General features: G+C 40.7%; 1 protein-coding gene across 1 annotated transcript; it reads left to right on the top strand.

Annotated features, from left to right (window-relative positions):
• Positions 1-686: 686 nt before the first annotated feature.
• On the top strand, positions 687-14,433 carry kcnj9 (potassium inwardly rectifying channel subfamily J member 9). The gene is made up of 8 exons (XM_058646459.1): positions 687-1,122; positions 2,925-3,332; positions 5,066-5,282; positions 6,831-7,032; positions 8,511-8,703; positions 9,332-9,529; positions 11,673-11,803; positions 13,031-14,433. The coding sequence occupies exons 2-8, from the start codon at positions 3,035-3,037 to the stop codon at positions 13,295-13,297; spliced, it is 1,506 nt and encodes a 501-aa protein (XP_058502442.1). The 5' UTR covers positions 687-1,122; positions 2,925-3,034; the 3' UTR covers positions 13,298-14,433.
• The last annotated feature ends 6,321 nt before the right edge of the window (positions 14,434-20,754 follow it).

The raw sequence follows: 20,754 nt of genomic DNA, 5'->3' as shown, positions 1-20,754 counted from the left end.
CTATATGCTGACCGGCTGACACTGGATACTTAAACATAAAACGTCACAATGTTGCTATAAATATCTGTACATCTATATCTATATACTGTATATAATAAGTGTATCATTTTGTGATTTAAATGTATGTCTGTCTGTCTATCTATCTATCTATCTATCTATCTATCTATCTATCTATCTATCTATATTATATATATATATATGAATATTGACACACATACTGTATATGTGCATAAATATTGTGACATTTATACATAAATATATATAATTTATTTTTAATTATATATACTCAGATAAAAGAAAAATAACAATAATGATTTACTTTTAAATATACGTATGTATACATGTATAGGTATATATACCTATAAGTATATATACATATATACATGTGTATACACATGTATACATATAAACACACACATATGTATTTGTTTTATTTCTGAAGTGTTTCTTAAAATCTGTTGTACATTTTTACAGCTATTTTAAAACATAAATACAAAGCTGAAAATTAAAAACAGATTTATTTATTTATTTAGTTAGTTATATTTAATGGCCTTTCACGGCCCACCTGCAGTACCGTCACGGCCCACTAGGGGACCGCGGCCCACACTTTGGGGCTCCTTTGGCAGATCCTGCTGAGGGCTGAATAGGAGGAGGAGGGTGTGGAGAGAGTGAGGAGGGGGCGGGGCTGTTGTTTGGTGATGATGATGATGATGGTGACAGCATCCTCCACACCTGACTGACTCCGTCAAACGGGCTGAAGATGGAGCTTTCCTCCGCGCTGCCGGGCTTTTATCCTGCCACAATCTCGCATCTCCAGTGTCCGACACATGATCTCCAAACACCGTAATCATCTCGAGTGTTTTCGCCGTGATTCTTTTAGCCAATTCACGCCCGATCCCTGCGTGGACGGACGGTGTGTTCGCCTCATACGCACCGAGGCTGCTCTTTATTTAACATAAGTAGACTCATCTGCTGCTGCTGCTGCTGCGTCGCTGGTAAACACAAGAAATGGGTGTCATCGAGCCGAAGCTGCCAATACCGGCTGTAGCACGGACCACAATCTCGCTTTTCTTATGATCCAACATCTGTGCGCTCCAGGTTTTCCAGGCTGCTACTGACCAGGTAAGAAGACTGTGTTTCCTTCTCAGCTGCTGCTGAACTGACATCAATCCTCACCCTCAGCCTTTTTGCTTTGTTTCACGCACTCTCTTTATTAATAATAGTAACAACAGAGATGATTTGTGGTCCGTCCATGTAGTGCGTCACCACCATCAGTCTCCACTTGACCAAATGGACGCACATCAGCCAAGGTTACAGTTACAGCAGTGGGGGGGACTCCATTTTACTGTGCAAATGTGCCATAGACACTTTGCCGTGGACATGTCTCTCTGCCCACATACAGGACACATTTAACTCAGGCTCTTAGACTTACAGAAGGTGGGACTTATGTAAGTATTCTCAGCAGGCCTGTGTCATCATCATCATCTCTCACACACACACACACCAAGGCTGGAAACACAGCAGTGTAAGTGGCTGTAATGTGCAGGGATGGGACTATGAATATAAATCCTGTCACAGTTTTTCTGTCCAAAACAAATCGGTAAATGGTTTGTATTTATAGCACTTTTCTAGTCTCGGTGACTACTCAAAGCTGCTTCACGCTATTACACCATTCACCCATTCACACACAGCCGTCAGGACCAACGTGTGGGTTAAGTGTCTTGCCCAAGGACTAGTTGAGCCGGGAATCAAACCCACAACCTTCACGTTGAAAGATAACTCGCTCTGACTGCTGTCACCCCTGTCACACAAATGTGGCTCTCAATTTTTTATTGCAATATTATATGTATATATATATATATGTATATATATATATATATATGTGATATGTTAGATTATTGTCTTGTGTCCTGTGAGCTTGTGTCTAGAGCTTTCTTTCATATCTTTATTCAATTTTTATACATAACAGATTATAGTCCCTATTGCTGTCACTGGAAGTGTTGAAAAATGTTGTAGTGTTACAAAAACATACGACTGTTGGATAGAATCTTAAAAGACACACATGATTTGTTAAGAGATTAGGAGGTCATTGAAGGAGTGGAAAGATCCAGGCTCCACCTTGTGGTCACTGGGACTGTACGCTGGCAAGCTACACAGCATTTACAAAGCCACTGTCATGAAATACTAGATAATAATGTATCCATTCAGAATTATCCCGTGAATAGAAATTCATCAGTATTGTGAGATTTTATGATCACGATGCACAATGTAGCCCGTTAGGCTATGATTTGCGGCCGACACGCAAAATTGAGGACCATTGCGGACGGTATACTTCCTCACATTTTTACTCGTATCAACATCGAAATTCTTGCTATAGATTGTGCACAGCCACAAAACTCACAACATTAGCAGCATGTAACATCACCCGCTCTAAGTTTCCACCACGAGCGAGCAGGACAAAGGCGCTCCAATGTCCCAATCGCTTGGTTTCATTCATGAGGCTAATATTTGGCAGATTATACCTCACCTATTCCTTTTTATTTGTTTGAATAACTTTAAATATGTCATTACAACCCATTTCATTCCACACCGACCCCCCTGCTTGGTCGCTACTCTCCCTCGCCATAGCTAGAACCCTGTGTATATTATGTAGTTCCATTCACCCCATGATTAAAATCCCACGTTTATTCTGCCCTCGTAACATCTAATTCTAACAAAACGATCAGTGATCCGCCTCAGTGCAGTGAATCTCCTTCATGATGTGAAGAGTTGAAACGGGAATCTGCACGATAAGCAACATTTGCTCGAGTTAAAGGGACAAAAGCAGCCAATGAAATGTACCGACGTGTTTGTGTTTTATTTTTAAGAAATGCTGTGAATCAGCCGGTGAATTTATGTGACCACTGTCTTCTCTCTTTGTCCAGGCGGCGATCAAGCAAACAAATGGTCCAATCAAAAGCCAGTGGACTGAGTCTGCCATAGGGAGGACACTGACAACACGCTAACACGGTCGACACACACACACGCACAGTCGATGGCGCTGGAGAACTCGGTCTTCCCCTCCCGCCCCGACTCCCTCTCGCTCCCCGTGGAGGAGAAGGTTGACGGCGAAGATGTGGAGGTGGCCACCGAGGCCACGGCCTCCGCGGGAGTCTTCAACCTATCGGAGGAACTGGGCCACGTCGTCACCACGGAGACGGCGCCATCCCCTCCGCCCTTGGCCAAGGTCAACAGGTCGTTCCAGGCCAAGCTGGCTGAGCGGGAGGCCAATGCCAATCAGCCCAGGAAGAAGACCCAGGGGGCGGAGAAGGAGCGTGGGCGATTCGGGTGGGGTGAGTGATGCTGGATGTCATCTCCTGTCTTTGACGGCTTCACTGCATTGTTTAATTTCCTTAATTTCATTCTGAAAGACTTGTGTAATTATTGGGAACAGAAAAGTGGATCTGAGGTATTATTATCTCTCTCACACATAACAAAGTTTTATCCCTAACCTTAAGAAACAGGAACACAAGCTTTCAAGGATTCTTCCTGTGATGTAGTAAAGTGAAATACGATGTGGTGTCAACACGGGATGTTTTATTCTGAAAAGTAAACCGGATGTTTTATTTTCCTACGTCTGGGTTAAAATCCTATACAAAAATCATATATATCGCATGCTTCACTATGCACAGACTGTAAAAGTGTAAATAAGAATCAGCAAATGCATTTTAGCTGAGTCATATTTGGGCTGTTTATCACCACACTATTTGTTACACAGCTGAAGTACGATGTCTTTGAAATGACTCCGCACAAATGGGTTGTTAATAGCTTCATACGTTCATAAATGGTCTAAAATGACTGTATAGGGCTATTATCGAGTTTGTGATATCAGTATCGGACACAACACTAACCCTAACCTTACCACAATTAAAGTCTTAGTCCTAAAATCAACCATCTATCCATCTTCTACCACTATATCCTCCACATGAGGGTTACCAGCTTGGGTCTAAACTAAACTAAACTAAAAACTCAGCTTCAGAAATAAGGTTCTGCATCATTAGAACCAGGTTCTGGTCTCCATGAGGGCCACTGGTCCTGACAAGGTCAGTGTTTATGGCAGAAAAGGTGCTTAAGATGTAACATATATACAGTAAGTACACACACACACATCTGCTGCGCTGTAGTTGTGAATCTCATCCCTCAAACATTCATGTCCTGATCTTCTCTGAAAGAACAAATCAATCAATCAAAATAAAGATCAATAAAAGTGGACGCCATCGGCGAAGCGGCTCTTACAAGTTGTCTTTTGGGGCGTCTTACCCTCTGCCACAGCAGATGATCTGCATATAACATAAGGCAGAGATTATTTTGATGCCCTTCCTGACACAACCCTGACCGACACAGCCCTTGACCTGGCAGGGACTCAAACCAGCAACCAAGCAGCCAAGTTCTCTTTCTGCTTGGGCTTCCCACAGTGGAGATAAATATATTATTAATGAATTTTATTTATAGCACTTCATTTAAATGACTTCTCACGGGTGATGCCTCACACGCTTTGATATTGATTTATTTGACCACTTCAGGATACCCAGCGCTGTTGTCAGCGTAAGAGACAAAACACCAGAATAGATTCCTTTCCCCCCGTGTTATAATCTCAGTTTTGGCTGGGTGCACCCACAGTCAGAGAGACAATAAATCATCAGCAGTTGCCCTCAGGGTTGTCGAGTATCTGTAGCCCAATGTTGCAGCTTTACTTTTTCCAGTGTTTGATGTCCTGTTGCACTTCATCTGCTCTCATTTCCTCTCCTGTCTCTTTTCATTTCTCTCGTCCTTTGTTCTTTCCCGGAGCATTTGCTCTGTGTAGATCACCTCCCTGTGTTTATCTTACATCTCCCCGCGTGCCTTCGTGCGGTCTCAACTTCAAAGGAAAACAAAGTTGAGAAAGGCAGCTTTGTGTTTAGGTTTTTGAAGTTTTCTTAAAGGGGCTCTTTGAAGGATTCTCCCGCAGATTCATGCAGGTGTGACGCGTCACTAATTCAAACTTATCCCCTCCCTCGTTTCACATGCGACCCCGTGACCCCCACAGGCCGGACTCGGCGCCGCAAGAGGCAGCGCTATGTGGAGAAAAATGGCCGATGCAACGTGCAGCACGGCAACATGCGGGAGACGTACCGCTACCTGACGGACATCTTCACCACACTGGTGGACCTCAACTGGCGCTGCTCGCTGTTTGTCTTCGTCATGGCCTACGCTGTCACGTGGCTCTTCTTCGGCGCCATCTGGTACCTCATAGCTTACTGCAGGTAAGACTCGTGTGCAAAGGATCACTTTTTTTTTCATTAACTTGATTTTTAAGCTTCTTAAATGTGAATTTTCCTGCTTTCTTTGCTCCATATAAGAAAGAAATCCATTAAAACGGAACAATTTCGGTTTTTGGACCAAACACCTATTGATTAATCGAGAAAATAATCAACAGATTAATCTATTTTGAAAATAAATAATAGAGTTATTGTAGCGTGTTGCCTGTTTACACTGAAAAACAAGTTCAGTTCATGCTCATAACGATGAACTAGAGAGTTCAGCGTTCTAAAAATGAACCACCTTTGGTACGGAATCATGAAACGCTGTTTTCTAGACTGTGAATTTTGTGTGAAAGTCTTGAAAACAGAAAACAGAGTCTTTACAAAATTCACAAAAGCATTTTAAAAATACGTAATAGATGAAGAAATGTGTGCACCTTTGTGATGTTTTGAAAGTGTTTTTGTCAGTAAAACATCATTTACTGCGGATTCTGTGTTCATCGTTCATTCATTCACATATCAAACTACAGAAAGTCAAGGTTTTAAAATGTTTGTTTTTTTCCTATTTTGGAAAAAGTCTGGAATTTTTATTTGAGGGGGAAAAGGGCAAGCACCCTGTATAAAACATTAAACAGAAACATGTGCAGTGGGTTTCAATTTTCTTCTACCAAACTAATCCTATTCTTCTTAATTTAACCTTTAAATAAATGATCAAAAATCATTTTTTCATGGCTCAGAAGGGAGTGGATGCTGCGTGTGGGACATTTCTGCGGCAACAGCGGAAAGAAAAAATACCCCCATTTGTTATTTAGACAGGCAGATGACAAAGCAGTATTAATATTACACTGTATTTCATCATGACGCTCTTCCTCTACACTAGACGTGTCTGCTGGATCCCCACTCCAATTAGCTAACGTGTTCGTCTCGTAAAAATTGCGACCTTTTGCATATCGATTACGGGGGCCACCTTAAGTGGTGCCAGAGCGATGTCACTGCTGCACTTCCTTTGGTCACCAACGCGGGTCATAGATTATATAAAATGCCTAACACCACTCTCATTAATTAGCCTGATCCTGTCCTGTGTGGCTGAATCTGTGTTAATCAGGCACATTAGCACAGTGTACAGTGGGTAGAGTTTGGGAAGAGAAGGAAGATTCGGCACACGCTCAACGGTCTGGGGCTTAACCGGCGGAAATGTGAAGAGGCCGTGTGTCATGACGTGTGATGGGAGGATGTAGGTTTACACTGCATCACTGGGGAAAGTGACAGATTAGCTGTTAGATTACCTGGTGTGCTTAAACAGGATGAATGAGATTACTCATTAGAGGAGATGGGAAGTATAAAAGCACAGCTCTAAGGAGACGGTAAATAAAAGGCAGCTTTGAGGCGTCTCAGCACACACACAGTATATTTCCGCACCTCCTTTCTAAAAATATAAATCTTCTCACTCTCTATCTATTTTTTGACATAATAACACCCACGCTGTCACCCACCCCTCCCTCCTTCCCTCCCTTTCTCTCACATTCTGCGACTTTTTTTTCCCTTCCCAAGGGGCGATCTGGACCATCTGGAGGACGAGACGTGGACGCCGTGCGTCAACAACGTCAACGGCTTCATCTCCGCCTTCCTCTTCTCCATCGAGACGGAGACGACCATTGGCTACGGCCACCGTGTCATTACTGACCAGTGTCCAGTGGGCACGATGCTGCTGCTGCTGCAAGCCATACTGGGATCAATGGTCAACGCGTTCATGGTGAGCACGTAGAACGAGTGACAGATGGAGAAATGATGTTTTTGGTCAGCAATAGTGAAAACTGACGTACTTACAGAGTATTGATTTAATGTTTTATTGTGGAAAAAGTTTTGTGGTACTCTACCAATTCCGTTATCAGGCATTGTGGCGAGGCGAGCTGGGAACATAGGGGGTATGATATGAGCTTAGAACTTTACCACGGTGTGTCACAATAATGATATATTTCATAGAATTTGAACAAAAATCCCACAACTTTTTGTTGTACTACTAGCGTACTGGAAATCAGACATTTTTACAGTTCAATTTTAGAGAAATTTCAAGTTAAAAGTCTCACATTAGCACTTTTTAACTCTCAAATTTGAGATGTAATAAAAACAGAATGTCTGTTCTGGAAAAGACTGACTTGGTTGTATTCAGGACATCTATGACTATGACTTTTACAATTCAGTTTTTGAGAAATCTCAAATTAAAAGTCCCAGATTGGTACTTTTTAAACAAAGTCTCATATTAACACTTTTTTAAATCGCAAAAAATCAATTCTCAACTTTTAGATGTAATAAAAACACGAGTCCCCATAAGTTCTGGAAAATACTGATAAAGTTGTGCTATGAGTTGTGATATGACTAGCATATTGGGAATAAGATGTTTTTACTGTACAGTTTTAGATAAATTTCTAATTAAAAGTCTCATTTTAGCACACTTTTAATTGAATCAAAAGACTGATAAAGTTGTGTTCAGGACATCTATGACTATTAGCATACAGGAAATCGGACGTTTTTATTGTAGTTTTAGAAGAATTTCAAATTAAAGGTCTCATATGAGCACTTTTTCATGGAAAATAATGAATAATCATTATTGAGATATAATAAAAACTAAAATTTCCACAGGTTCTGGAAAAGACTGATAGTGTTGTGCTCAGAACATCTATGACTACTCGCATACTGGAAGTCAGACGTTTTTACTCTACAGTTTTAGAGACATTTAAAATAAAAAAAATAGAATGTATCCATTTTTTTTTTAACATGTGAGAAGAGAGAATGCCTGAATGCCACGCAGACAAAATGACACTAATTCCGTGCAGATGGTGTTCCATCTGAAAACAAATATGCTAATGCGGCTGGACTTTTTGCGCCACATAAGCACTCCTTTGATGAGGATTAATCCACACATTGATGTCCGGGCAGAATCATGTTTATGCATGTCTGTGAGCTGGAAACATGCCATATAAGCATCTGATGGAAAGGTGGGCTGTTTTACTAAGCATTATTATATATATATATATATATATAAATATATATATAAATATATATATGTATATGTATATATTTATATATATATATATGTATGTGTATATATATATATATATATATATATATATATATATATATATATATATATATATATACATATATTATTAAATATACATTTATTCCACATTGCCCGCCCTTCTCTCTTTTCCCCCTACCTCAACATTCCAGGTGGGCTGCATGTTCGTGAAGATCTCACAGCCCAACAAACGAGCCGAGACACTGGTGTTCTCCAAGCACGCCGTCATCTCCCTGAGAGACGACAAGCTCTGCCTCATGTTCAGAGTTGGCGACCTGCGCAGCTCGCACATCGTCGGAGCCAACATGAGGGCCAAGCTCATCAAGTCCAAACAGACTCAGGAAGGTGAGCGAATCTACTGATCACGATGTAAAACGTGGAAATTCACCAAAGGAGCCGCCATTTTGACGCGTCACAGGTGGAAAAAAAATCGAATTAATGATTGGCCAAGTTCTGTCCTTTCTTACAAAATGGCTGCTTTTTAACACGTCTTTTTTTATATATCCTCTTTTTGAGTGTGTTATAAAACCTGCAATTCTACTTTCACTATTGCCGGGACCAGACGACACGGTATTTCTGTTTCCATGTGTTGGATTTTGTTGTTTTCCAGTGTATTTGGAGCCAGGAAGTCTGGCCGGAGCAAAACACCCAGTAGCATTGAGTGCGATTTGGGGAGGGAAGTATGTAAAACAGGTTAAAAATGGGAGTATAAATGGACCTTTATACAAACGGCATGAAACATCACAACAGAAAGCTAAGACTCATGATTGCTTAAATAAAATAAAGATATCACCCCTACATTAATTACTGAACAGACTCTTATAGCAGCACCAGAATAATGTGGCTGAATTTCTGTAAAGTAGGAGGAAGTATATATATATATATATATATATATATATATATATATATATAGTATATAAACAGTATGTCCCTCCAAAAGCATTTCACCTCACATCTTTGCCGTCTCCTCCAGGTGAGTTCATCCCCCTGGACCAGACGGACATCAGCGTGGGCTTCGAGACCGGCGATGACCGACTCTTCCTTGTCTCGCCGCTAGTGATTTCCCACGAGATCGACACACACTCGGCGTTCTGGGACATGTCTCAGTCTCAGCTGGAGAAGGAGGACTTTGAGATTGTGGTCATTCTGGAGGGAATGGTGGAGGCCACTGGTGAGGACTGCGTTAAGTAAACACAAAAAGAATCAGTCACTGCGCTCAAAATGATGGTTAGAAAGTCGTGTTGTCAGAAAAACAGACACAACCTTTTAGAAAATAGAAGTACTGGTGTTAATTAAGTCTTTGTTGGTCCAGCACCTGCATTTGAGTACTTAATATACAAAATACATGAGTACACAAAGGAATGCAAATAGCCAAAAATACGAATAGCAACATGAATGGAGCAGGAATAAATGTCCATGTTTGGAAATGTAGGTGCAGTGAATGAATGAATACGTGCTTACACAAACTATTTTGTGTAAATTTATGATGCCAAAGGCTGCACACACATAATACCACAAACAATATATTTTTTTTATTACATTAAGGGTGTATGTGATGAAGTGTTTTCGTACGGTAACGCTAACGCACTATTGAGACGTGACGCCCTGCAGTTTGATTTAACTGTAAAATTAGAGCGGTCTCGCCGCAGCATATTTCAAATTCAGGTTTTTTTTTTCTTTTTGCTGCGACATCAGAAATAAGCATTAGGGGATTAATCTTGCAGATGCATGTATCTATTATATCTGATGTTACTTGATAGTAATACCATCAGCGACCAGACCCAGTAAAAAGTATCCATTAGAAAATGAAATTTCTCTTCCAGCATGTCTGAGGTTTTTTTTGTTCTTCTTGTTCTTGTTGTTTTAAAGCTCTTCATCTCAGGTCCGTGCTTTAGAGTTATGATGTTGTTACTGTGGAGGAAATATAGACCATATTCAGAGAGGGGAAACAGATCTGGGAGAGAGAAATCGTTCAACCACAGGGGGCGACATGGATTTTGTTTCATCACTTAATTCTTGACTAAAAGACCAGTCTTTTCAATCTGTTTACAGGAGGGAAATTAAAGCTGTAGTCGGCAGGATCCCTCGCTGTGCAGCGTCGTCGCTTTTTATATAGCAACAGAAGTCTGTTCTCTCTTAGGTCACTTGATTTACATTGTGCTAAAAGTCATAATGGAATTATTACTATGAACCTAAATATGTTACTGTCCCCAGCTTTAAAAGGTGTCAATCATCAGGTGACCTTTTAAACCTGCGTTGTTGTGTTGTATTTGCTTTAGAAGCTTTAAAAAGCTGCTCATTCTGCCCACACCAAAGTCCATAGAGAAAATCAGTGTTTTCTCAGAAGTCACAAAATAACACATTTGGAGGCAGCAACTGCTGTGAGCTGGGATGTAAAGTTGCACATTTTCTCCATGGACGTTGGTGTGGGCAGTGTCCCCACAGCCAGCAGGGGGCGCACGCAATCCAGACAGTACTGACTATGGCAGTTACAGTAATAATAGCACGCCTGCGTTTTATTTTTTCACCCCATCGTTGAGCTAATTAAATAAATCCTTGTTCTTACCTTTCACTTCCTGATCCAGGAGGACCAGCTTCCTGTTTAGACCCACATACATGGGCTCAGTGCGCCCGAAACGCTCGTTTAATCTCGATTTTTGGGCTTTTTAGCAAATCACTTCTAAACACAAATCATTTTTGTCTGAAAATTCTGTTTTTAAATGAAAATGCAGTCGTAGGAACGTGTCAGTACTTCATACAGTCACACCCACGAACTCTGTTTTTCATTTATCGTAAACTGAATGTGAAAATCACGTGCACCGTATGGTGAACACGACAGTTAAACACCTGAACAACAACTCTGACAGTGTTCCATGTTTATCTTGCCGTTTCATCTCATTCACTTATTGGCTTCTGTCAAATTCGTGCCGAGCGTTTAATATAGTCAGCTGCTCCTCCCTGTTTGGCATGAGAGTCAGTGCATCGGAGCTCATCATGATGCGCCTCCACGATGGAAAGTTGGCTACTCCAAATATTGATTTCCTCAGTCGGAGTGCAGTGGAGAGTTACAACTGAAAGAGCTGACAGCCATAACTCTGCTGCAGAGAATATTCATGTGAAAGACAGCACGCCAGTTACACTGCCGCTGAAAATGAATCACCGGGAGTTTTTCCGGCGTGGCGCTTTTGACGTCCGATGCAGAGCCACAGTTTGTTTCCTCTGATGTGTAAATAAATGTTTGCTCGACACACTGTGGATCGTGAATGCATGCACTCATCTCATCAGTTTGTGTGTGTGTGTGTGTGTTTGTGTAGGAATGACGTGCCAGGCGAGGAGCTCCTATCTAGCCGAAGAGGTGATGTGGGGTCACAGGTTCAGCCCAATGATGTCTCTGGCAGAGGGTTTCTTTGACATCGACTATGGAGCCTTTCATCACACGTTTGAGGTAAGGGCCCACAAATATCGACCTGGTGTTGTACTTCCTCGTGCAATACGATAATATTTGAATTTACAAATTAAGGTGCTCTAAAGTTCACAGTGGGAAACTTGGGCGGAAGTAACCTGGCTGAAGAAGAGGGAGTTTACGGCAGGATAATGGTGGAGAAAGCTACGTTAAGAGATGCTCCGTCCACGTTTAATACATAGACTTTATGCACTTTGCTCTCTATCTTCTTTTCCTTTCGGCTGCTCCCTTCAGGGGTCGCCACAGCGAATCAACCTCCTCCATCTCACCCTGTTCTCCGTATCCCCCTCTCTCACACCAACTAACTTCATGTCCTTTTTCACTACATCCATAAACCTTCTCTTTGGTCTTCCTCTAGACCTCCTGCCTGGCAGTTCCAACCCCAGCATCCTTCTACCAATATACTCACTATCCCTCCTCTGTACATGACCAAACCATCTCATTCTGGCCTCTCTGACCTTATCTTCAAAACATCTAACATGTGCTGTTCCTCTGATTGACTCATTCCTGATCCTATCCATCTTCGTCACTCCCAAAGAGAACCTCAACATCTTCATCTCTGCTACCTCCAGCTCTGCTTCCTGTCTTTTCCTCAGTGCCACTGTCTCTAGACCATACAGCATCGCTGGTCTCACCACTGTCTTGATGCACTTTGCTCTCTATGTTGTGAATAAATAGAGAAATCCTGCACTTTTAACTTTTGGACGTTTAGTTTTCTTCAGTTCGACAGATCTGTCGTGATGTATCGCTGTATGATTGTCTTGCAAATAGTTCATTATCAAAGAATTGTTGTTGTATATTATTGGTATTTTTTTTACCCACCCCTATGCTAAAGGCTCACTTAACCCCAATTAAAAGCTTGTAGCGTGAAGTAAGAATCAAATTATAGTTATTAAAAAGTTTGTTTCTGACAAAAACTACTAGTTATCTTCTTAAGTTGGTGGGCAAACCTAAAAAAAACTTAAAAGGTCTGGTGTGTATCATTCAGGAGGGTTTGAACGAGTATACTATCCATAAGTATATTCATATACAGTAAATACATCTTTCTACAGCAGCTTGAAGGAGAAAAACAGAGATTTTTATAAACACCACAACCTCATGTTGCTCCTACGACGACAACCACAAATGTCTGTACCTAATTTTATGAACATCAGCGATGATCTCGAAATCGAGGCTTAACCGGCTCCCATTTGTTCCCCTTCCCCTCAGGTGGATACGCCCTCCTGCTCAGCGCGGGAGCTCTCATTGGCCGCCGCCAGACTTGACGCTCACCTCTACTGGTCGATCTCCAGCAGGCTGGACGAGGAGCCCACGCTGACCAACCAGGCGGCCAAGCAGCCGGACAGCGGCTCGGCCGACAGCAAAGGAGGCGAGCCCAAGTTCATCGTCGGGGAGATGACCGACATTCAGGAGCAAACGGGACTGGGGGAGTTAAACGGCAGCGTCGCCACCAACCAATCAGAATCAGAGGCCTGAGAACAGAGAATGTTTACAAAGACCTTCAGTGTATCACCACGACGCCACAGTTAGTGTTTGTAGAGCTTTAATTTGTACGAGCATTGGACTCTGCGGGTTCTGCAGTTATAGGCCATATCCTCACGGGGGCGCCGCTTGTAACGTTTGCTGAATTGAACCAAACGATGATAATAAAAAGAAATGATGTAAGAATATTTGCAAATTTAAAAATCTAAATCTAAATGTTTCATTCTCAACGTCATGCCCACCACTCGAGTCACGTTGGGCGTGGCGGACGTTCTTGGAGTGGGCTGGCCCGTAGCATATTTAACAATTAGATTTAACCAATTTAGTTTAACGTTTAGTGTCATTTTGATTTAGAGGATGTGTTCATTTGTTTTTAACTTTGCAAATATTGCCGTGAATCTGGTCAGAAGTGACTTACATGGACTTGCACACCCTTTATTTTGTCATCATTTGGAGTCAAATGTTAAATTGACTTTACAAACGACGCCCCACACATCTTACGTTACTAGACGAGGGAATTTCTTTCTCATTCCTCTTTTGTCTCTTATTTCTATGTTGATCTTAAACGTACTGAATGTTTGCTTCTCTTTTTCAGTCTGTCGTGTTAGCTCCTATCACCCTTGCCTATATCTACATTTAAAACGACAATACTATGCTTCAGGTGGGGTCAGCAGCGGTATAATCTATGGACCACGTGGCCGAATGTTAAACAGTCAGAGGTTTCGTTAATCTCATTCGGCAAAAAGATGGGAGGGGGGAGGGGGGGAATAGTTTATGCCGAGTTAAATGTTAAAATAGACAAACGCATGGGTAGTTCATTTGAAAACGTAGGAAACTAGATTTGAAGTTTGTCCTCAGATTTATTCAGCATTCAGGTGTTAACAGGGTAGGAAAGTAACAGCAGCTCAAACGTGCATATGTTTTGCTTCACATTGAGCCACAAAACCATTGAAATTTAAAAAAAAAAGGAACAAAAACTATTTTGCTGATGAAAATGTGACTCAAACCAATGAAATACAGCCTGTGGACAACAAAGCCATTTTCCTGCCCTGACTTAAAATGTTTTGTTATCTTCAGGAGTATAATGTTTGTTAAATAAAACACACTAATGAAACATATATATATATATATATATATATACATATATGTATACATACATATATATATATATATAGATATATATAGCTGACACCAGGTTGCACTCAGCACATTATAGAATATCTGTGTGGAACCTTTAACGCAGAGGCAGGTTATCATGTGAGTGTGTATGTGGCTGTGTCTCATGTACGATGCGTGTGTAGCACAAGGATTATCTCACTTTTGTCCCCGGCCAAATAGAAATGAAAAGCACAACAGCGTCCTGCTCAAACTCTCGCTTCTGCTGCTGTATATACACACACACACACACACACACACACACAGTATATATATATAATTATATAATATGTGGCCATTTTTACTTGATGTTTTTAATATTTATTATAATAAATTGACTAGAATTAATAAACTATAGTATATTCCAGAGCAAAGTGTCTTGGTGTGTGGTATTCTTGAAATACATCACTAAAATGACCATTATATACAAAAGCCATTATATTAAATTTCAACCTGAGAATTCCCTCACATAAGCTCATCTCTCATCCAGTCCATCCTGGTCACTCCCAAAGACAATCTCAGCATCTTCAGCTCTGCCACGTCCAGCTCCAGCCTCTGCCTCCGAGTCATACATCATACTTGGTCTCACTACAGTCTTGTAGACCTTCCCTTTGACTTTTGCTGCTATCCAGAGTGTACACATACTGCAGGTGAATTTATAGCTATATTTAAAGAAAAAAACTACTCCTGGGATGAAAAAGCCATAATGTAAAATAAAAACTATATTAAAAGTACATTTAATGAGTCCTCCTCTTGAAATACTACGCCAGCAGCTTCCCAAAGTGATATACAGATTTTTATATGTAAAAAATTAATCTAAACTTACTGTATATTAAGAGATATTAAAATACACCTCACAAAATCTAATTTGTTTTTCAGATTTTTATGATTATACTATGTTGTGTTGATATGTTAATGGGATATGGTAAATGTAATTATTTTGATCAACATCATTTTTTTTTTTACGAGTGAGCAGGTCCAAAAGAAGGCACCCAATCCCCTTCTACTTAACCATGGTCTCCGTATACTGTTACATACTGTAAACCTGAAGCTGAAAAAGTTACTACTTTAAATAGTAGAGTAAAAAAAAAGATGCAATAAAGTTATGCATTTTGAACAGTACTTTGAAGCCTCAAGTACTTGTGTTAGTTCAATCAATCTATCAGGAAGAAACCCGTTTGTGTGATTCATCTATTGATGAATAAGTAAAGCCACGACTTCCATAACCTTACTGCATTCATTTCACACGTTTTGTTGTTTTTTGCTCTCATACTGTAAAATGAATTAATATACGACCTGTAAGTTCACATTTGGACTAATAACTCATATGAAACTTCACTTGTGTCACATGAACAGTCTCATAATGTGATGTATCTCATTAGAAATGCAGGGCTGCATCTCTGTGCCAGGAGAAGTCAGCATATTGGGTTACTAGGCAGAATCTTGGCTTTAAAAAAAAAAAAAGAAAAAAAGAGTGAGCTGTCTTTCCCTAGTTTGGTTACTAGATGGCGATAAAGATCCCACACTCCCTCCTCCAGCCAGTCACACAGCCCCAATCTGTGTGTAATGAGATGGGGTCCCGGCTCAGCTGTCTCCTAGGCAACCAGGGCTGGGGACAGGGAAAGGGCAGAGTGTGTGTTTGTGTGCGTGTGTGTGTGTGCGTGTTGGGAGTGTGTTCATGTGCGTTTGAACTGGCCTCACACGACTGATGAGGGACTTTATGAGGATTGTCAGGGAGGGAGAGACATTTGAGTTTGATGTTTGATGCGTAAGAAGTGGTGATGGTGGTGGTGATGATGATGATGATGATGCACAGCAGTGACCTTCGGTTGGAAAACAACAAACGGCCGTGACATTGAAAAAAAGTAAGTGGTGAAAAGATATCGACACGGTTTCATTTTATTTAAAAATCATGAATTTAACCACACAGAACTACGAGCTGCAGAGTTGAAATAAGTCATTCAGTGAGTCATAGGTTTGTGGTATTGCTGTCAAACGATTAAAATATCTAATCGCGATTAATCACATTAATGTCATAGTTAACTTGCGATTAATTGCACATTTTTTATCTATTCTAAATGTCCCTTGATTTCTTTTTGTCCCATTATTTTAATGTTCTTATCAACATAGAACAGTGGATCGGCTTGCTTTGTGCAAATGTTTTAGTTTTTATTGAGACAATATCTCTGTCACTCTGCATATATTGAGTTATTCCTCTTATTGTGAGAGCCGCACAATAATAAGAGAGGCTGTGTATTGAGCAGTTTTATGCAGTGTGTGAATAAAGTGCCGTTGTTCGACGCAAATGGAGTCCCGTGGTTGTGGCTGTCAGTTGGAATCCTTCCGCAGGTGAAGGCTGACCTGGTCTTTGTGAGGTGAGGTGTTCCGGTTCACGGGCGAAACACCCGGGACACTGAGATACCTGATGAAGACACGGAAGGGGTTCCACAATCTCACAGTCTCTACATCCCAAGTTGCTGCTGCAGTATCTGCTTGTGGCAAAGCATCACTGCCGAGAGTTTTACGAGAATTACACAAAACACTGGAAGCATATACTCACCTGTGACATCATTAGTAACTTCTTTGAATTTCCACTTTCAAAAACTGACATGTATTTTTATATAAAGTTTATGAGTACAGCGACTGTATGCAGAAGACCACTGTCCTTAGGCACCTATGGGATGGTACCAGCTGTCAATAACTTTTCTCCACCCATGTTGTATTGAAAAAGACCTTAAACTAGTGATTGAGATCATTAACTGCTAAGGAAAATGCTTACTGATAAACCGAGGAATAAGTAAGACACATTTTTCCATAGACTTCCATTCAAAGGGTCTTCTTGTTGCAGTCGCCCCCTGGTGGCTAACTGCTACTTCCATCCTTTCAAACCAGAAGACAACTTCCATGTCTGTGTTGTTTGGGAGTTTCCAGTGAATTTCAGTTTGCCACAGAGATGAACCACATGACGTGCCATTTCCGAGTTCTAATAATGATTTTAATGAGAGGCTGTTTTGCATGATCCCCACTGAGCCGAAATCAATGCTCCTCTTGATTGAGGACGCCATGACAGTTTGGTTTTAGTCGTGATTGAACTAAGAGGAGAGGGGGACAATCTAAAAAAAGAAAAGAAGAAATGGAGGAAAAACTGATGGAATACAGTACAGTGCAAAAGCATCAGGGCACCACCAGCTTTGTTGTTTTTATGTCAGTCAAATTCTGTGATCATTGGCGTTTGGATTTGAATGATGTGAATGAAAGTCGGTCTTATATAGAGCATTAAGTTTAGAGTTTAACTCAAAGCTCAACTATGTCTTGAATAAACTTGGTGTAACAGACCTTTTTCACTTTTTCATAACATTAAATAGGGTTCAATTAAATTCAAGATAACGTACATAATCACAACATACATTATGTCAAGGTATTGTACATTGTAAGGCAGAAACCTTATAATATCATCAAAATTTGATTAAAAAATTTGCTATTTTTATTCCTTTTCTACGTATTTTATTGCCTCTCTTTTTATCTATTATTCTAGTTGTTCTTTAAAAATACAATTGGATTGAATAATTACAAAACTTATTTAACTAATTAGTACATAAAAACAACACAGAAATGACTCGTAACTTGATATCGTTTGGAGGGGGCACATGAAATCAACTGGGCGGCCACATGTGGGCCGCAGGCCGCGAGTTTGAGACCACTGTTATAGAGAAGAGCAACAGTTCACACAATGAGAAATCTCTGATAAAACCAGACTCAAAATAGGCAGCATCTGCCTCGACCGGTTGGGGTGAAATAAAAAATGGGGGACACAGTGAGGTGAGGTAGAGACAGCAGGTTTATAACATTTCATACTGTATTATACTATATGGTCATTTAAGCATTGCTAAAACAACAAATATGACTTTTGCACAGCACTGTATAAATTAAAGGCTATTGTTGAGTTGTGATGCGACTGTAGTGACTAAAATCATAACATACGGCGTCTTCTGTTATACGAAGCTTCAAAGTATCGGTCACACGGTAGTTTCTGTGAAGCAGTCTGGGACGTTAGCTCTCACTAATCTGAAAAGAATGATAATAACTTTATCATATATTATGTCCTTATGCAGTAAAGCTCACGTGCAGAACTGCCCGACTGAAATTAACTTTAATTGTGTTCAAATTCAGGTTTGGAAATGACCTCACGCTGGTGATGTCGGGTGCATGAAAAATAGTACAGCTGTACTGCACTGATTATTCTTTTTCTTGCTGCTTTGAATTGACTCTATTTCCATATTATGGGAAGTGGAAGGCCAAACGACGGTGCTCTAAATCCACAGACGTTAATCAAACCTCACTCAACTCTGTCAGATCTTTCCTCCTGCTGCATCATGGATGTGACAAAACACACATCAACACCTCGTGCACGTGTAATGATCTCCATCTAAAGTTAGCTATTCACCCCCTTAGTAACAGCTGTTCTGAAAAGAAGCACAACACACTATTACTAAATACATCTCAAGACCACATCCTGTCTGAGGTTCTGACCAAGAGTAAATTTCCCACATGCATTAGAGACAGATCTTATTTCTGGTGCCTGGATGTTGTATGAAATTTGGATTATGTTGACACCTGCTGACAATCAGTTGAAGATGGCTGGAGTACATTTATATTTGTACTTTGTAATTCACAAAATAAATTCACTCAGTTACATCCAGGCCTCAGGGAAAACCGAGCCACAACAAACCACCAGCAATACAAAACACTTTAAAGGTTTATCTTCAATCAAGAAAGACAAATACAGGCAGTCTGACCGTGAATGGTATAGAGTCCACCATAGCTGCAAGGATCCAGCCTCTTCTCTCCATACTCTGTTTCACCACTGCCCCTCCTCTTCCTCTTCCTCCTGTATCCACACACTTGCTGCTTCATTGGAAACCAGGTTCTCGTCCATTTGGATTGAACACCTCCAACATAGACTAACAAACTAACAACAGTCATACACACTGAAGAACGTAAACAGAAGGCACTGGACATTAGGAAGGTTGCTGAGACTAAATACTGTGAGCTGATAATGAGAACCAGGTGGAAGCAATCAGGGAGTGGCAAACAATCACTGTGGGTGGAGTGGAAGTGAAACTCATGGAACACAGGTGATATTGATTCGAGAAAGAGGAAAGGCCTTGTTTAGACTGCAGCCCAAATCTGATTTTTTAGCATATCCAGATTGTATGTGACTTGATTCTGTTTGACAGCTAAAAACACATAAGATTGGATTTTTCCAAAGCAGATTCAAACCACATACAATCTGAACGTCTCTGTCGCTCAGATAGGATTTCAAAGTGTCTTCTGCGTGAACTTGCAGTGTGACTCAAAAGACAACAAATGTAACGTAGATCCTGAGAGATGGAAGTTAATTGGAAGCGTGTTAAAAGATTGGCACCGTAGAAGACAGTCGTTTAAAAATCAGAAGAAAGATTTCATTGTTTGTTTTGTTTACTACTTGTTTTTTCCCAGGGTGTGGCCTGTAACTATAGAAATCCACGACTAGACAAAGTCAATATGGACGCACAAGGATCGTATCGAATCACTTGGTCAAGAAGATCACAAGCACATAGAGGAAATAAAACAGCAAGGAGAGTACAGTTACAAGGTTGGGACATCAAAATAAGACCTTACCAATAACTCCAAGCAGGATAATGAAAGTAATGAAATTAAAATCTAAATAATTCAAAGCTCTAAAAGAGTCATTTAGGAGTCAGAGTCCAGAGGTCGTGACAGCTCTGTACTTGATCAGCACTGAGATACAAACATTTCCACACATGGTGCACTTCTCCTTGAGAGAAGTATCTGGAAATGGGTTTAAACTACAGGGAAGACAATGGATTAAATTAAATGATGCCGAGTTTGATGGATGACACTGATATGCAGAACCTTCTATCAGCCTGGTCATCAGATGTGGCTGAATATTGGTTTGCAAACTCAGCCTTGAGTTGAAACTGTGGACAAATCCGCTGCAGTTAGCAGCACTCAGGTTAGCTTTAGGCCAGTGACAGCCAGGTGCATCATTTATCTTCAGTCTGACAACCAGGTGTCCTAGAATAAGACTTGTACTGGGTCGAGGCATTTTGGCTGCTCTGGTTCACTTGAACAGCACTGCTTCCATCCTCAACTGATTTATGTTAACCAAGATGTATTTTACTCATGAGCCACTTATAGTATTGGCCAATCTCATGGCAGCAACTCAGTGCATTTAGGTATGTAGACCTGATCAAGACCACCTTGTCAAGACTACCTGGTCAAGATAACCTGGT

Source organism: Solea solea, chromosome 1 (assembly GCF_958295425.1).
Source record: "Solea solea chromosome 1, fSolSol10.1, whole genome shotgun sequence".
NCBI lineage: Eukaryota > Metazoa > Chordata > Actinopteri > Pleuronectiformes > Soleidae > Solea > Solea solea.
This window is presented reverse-complemented; position numbering and strand designations above follow the sequence as displayed.

What these genes read in the sequence shown, in the direction of transcription:
- kcnj9 (XM_058646459.1), top strand. Translation starts at nt 3,035, where the DNA reads ATGGCGCTGGAGAACTCGGTCTTCCCCTCCCGCCCCGACTCCCTCTCG. An exon ending in GCGTGGGCGATTCGGGTGGG is followed by an intron (nt 3,333 to 5,065) that starts GTGAGTGATGCT and finishes TGACCCCCACAG; the next exon opens with GCCGGACTCGGCGCCGCAAG. An exon ending in CAATGGTCAACGCGTTCATG is followed by an intron (nt 7,033 to 8,510) that starts GTGAGCACGTAG and finishes TCAACATTCCAG; the next exon opens with GTGGGCTGCATGTTCGTGAA.